This window comes from Dendroctonus ponderosae, unplaced genomic scaffold (assembly GCF_020466585.1).
Source record: "Dendroctonus ponderosae isolate FM_Combo_2020 unplaced genomic scaffold, Dpon_F_20191213v2 Dpon_F_20191213_3, whole genome shotgun sequence".
Taxonomy (NCBI): Eukaryota; Metazoa; Arthropoda; class Insecta; order Coleoptera; family Curculionidae; genus Dendroctonus; species Dendroctonus ponderosae.
This window is the reverse complement of record NW_026018508.1, coordinates 11,820,694-11,822,067: the sequence shown is the minus strand read 5'-3', so window position 1 is coordinate 11,822,067 and position 1,374 is coordinate 11,820,694. Positions and strand designations below refer to the sequence as shown.

The window sequence follows — 1,374 nt, the reverse complement described above, 5'->3', positions numbered from 1 at the left end:
GTAGGCGTCGGACAATTCATAAAATAATACTTTTTAAAAATCAAACGGTTTAGCCGCAAACTTCCGTGCCGTATAGCGTGAATAACCCTGTACAACACAACAAAAATCAAGACTAAAATATATAACTCACCCGCAGCTGAATGATCCCGGCAAATTCTGACATAACTGGCTACAATTCCCGTTCTGGATAGCACATTCGTTTATATCCATACAAGTGGAATCGTCCGCTCCAACAAGGAAGCCGGACTTGCAGGCACACTCGTATCCTCCGTCGTAGTTTATACAAAGCTGTTCGCATTGACTCAAGTTCAGTTTTTCGTCGCATTCATTGATATCCACACATTCGTTCGACGGGATGTCGTATTGAAACCCTTCTTCACACAGACACCTAAATATTATTCCGTGTTATCATCAAAGAAGCACCTGGAAGTCTTCCAAATTTCACCTGAAACTGCCTGGAGTGTTCTCGCAGGTTTGCGGGCAGTTGTTTTCCATACACTCATCTACGTCCTCGCAATGTTTTTCATCCCTTGCCAGGATGAAACCAGCAGGGCAGCTGCAGGTGAAGGAGCCAATGGTGTTTTTGCATTCATGCGAGCAGGTATTTTCGATGAGACATTCGTCGATATCTTCGCAGGTGCGCTCATCGTTTCTGGAACAGTTAGTGAAGAAATCCTTTCCTGGAAATGCTGTTGCTTACCCTAAAACGAATCCCAAAGGACAAGTGCACTGGAACTTTCCATTCACTTTGGTGCTTGTATGGGAGCATGACAAGTTGGTGCAATGTGTAGCATTTTCTGCTAACAGTCCGTCTGGACATTGGCATTCGAAGCCGCCTGCAGGGATGGAAAATGCTTCAAGTTCCAAAGTTTTATTGTGTGAAAAGCTTACCGATGGAATTGAGGCAAATGTGCGAACAAGGCTTGAGAAGCAAGCATTCATCAACGTCTTCACATTGAGTGGAGTTGGTGGCCGACAATTGAAATCCTTCGGGACATTGACACTGGTAACTGCCTATGGTGTTTTCGCATGAATGGGAGCAAGTATTTTTGCCAGTTTCGCATTCATCTACATCTAAACAAAGCATTCATCATTGATCCAATGACGGCAAGCAAATTGTCCAGCTCATGCTTACCTATGCAATGGGCTTCGACTAGTTCGAATCCGGGATCGCAATTTTTAACGCTTTCCTCTTTTTTGTCGCCGTCTTCTTCAGCTTCATCGTATTCCTCTTCATCTTCTTCATCCACTCCACTTGTAGTTGACTCAGGATTATTGGGCGTCAAGGTTTCCGAAACAACATCTACAAATTCGTAGATAAGTTCTATATTGTTGAGGCGGATTCATTTTTTACAAACTTCTTTTTGGGTATTT

At 43.4% G+C, this 1,374-nt stretch overlaps 2 protein-coding genes across 2 annotated transcripts in view; one reads left to right on the top strand and one right to left on the bottom strand.

The window, feature by feature from the left end:
* Positions 1-1,374, top strand: part of LOC109546711 (signal peptide, CUB and EGF-like domain-containing protein 2) — a 46,466-nt gene that overhangs the window by 34,689 nt on the left and 10,403 nt on the right. The gene's annotated exons all lie outside the window — the stretch shown is intronic.
* The window catches only part of LOC109546757 (multiple epidermal growth factor-like domains protein 6), a gene marked incomplete in the record, with an annotated part of 14,362 nt that overhangs the window by 6,873 nt on the left and 6,115 nt on the right, over positions 1-1,374 (bottom strand). The window contains 5 exon segments of the mRNA XM_048665071.1: positions 131-388; positions 446-652; positions 701-836; positions 892-1,074; positions 1,136-1,303. Coding sequence (XP_048521028.1) covers positions 131-388; positions 446-652; positions 701-836; positions 892-1,074; positions 1,136-1,303 — 952 coding nt within the window.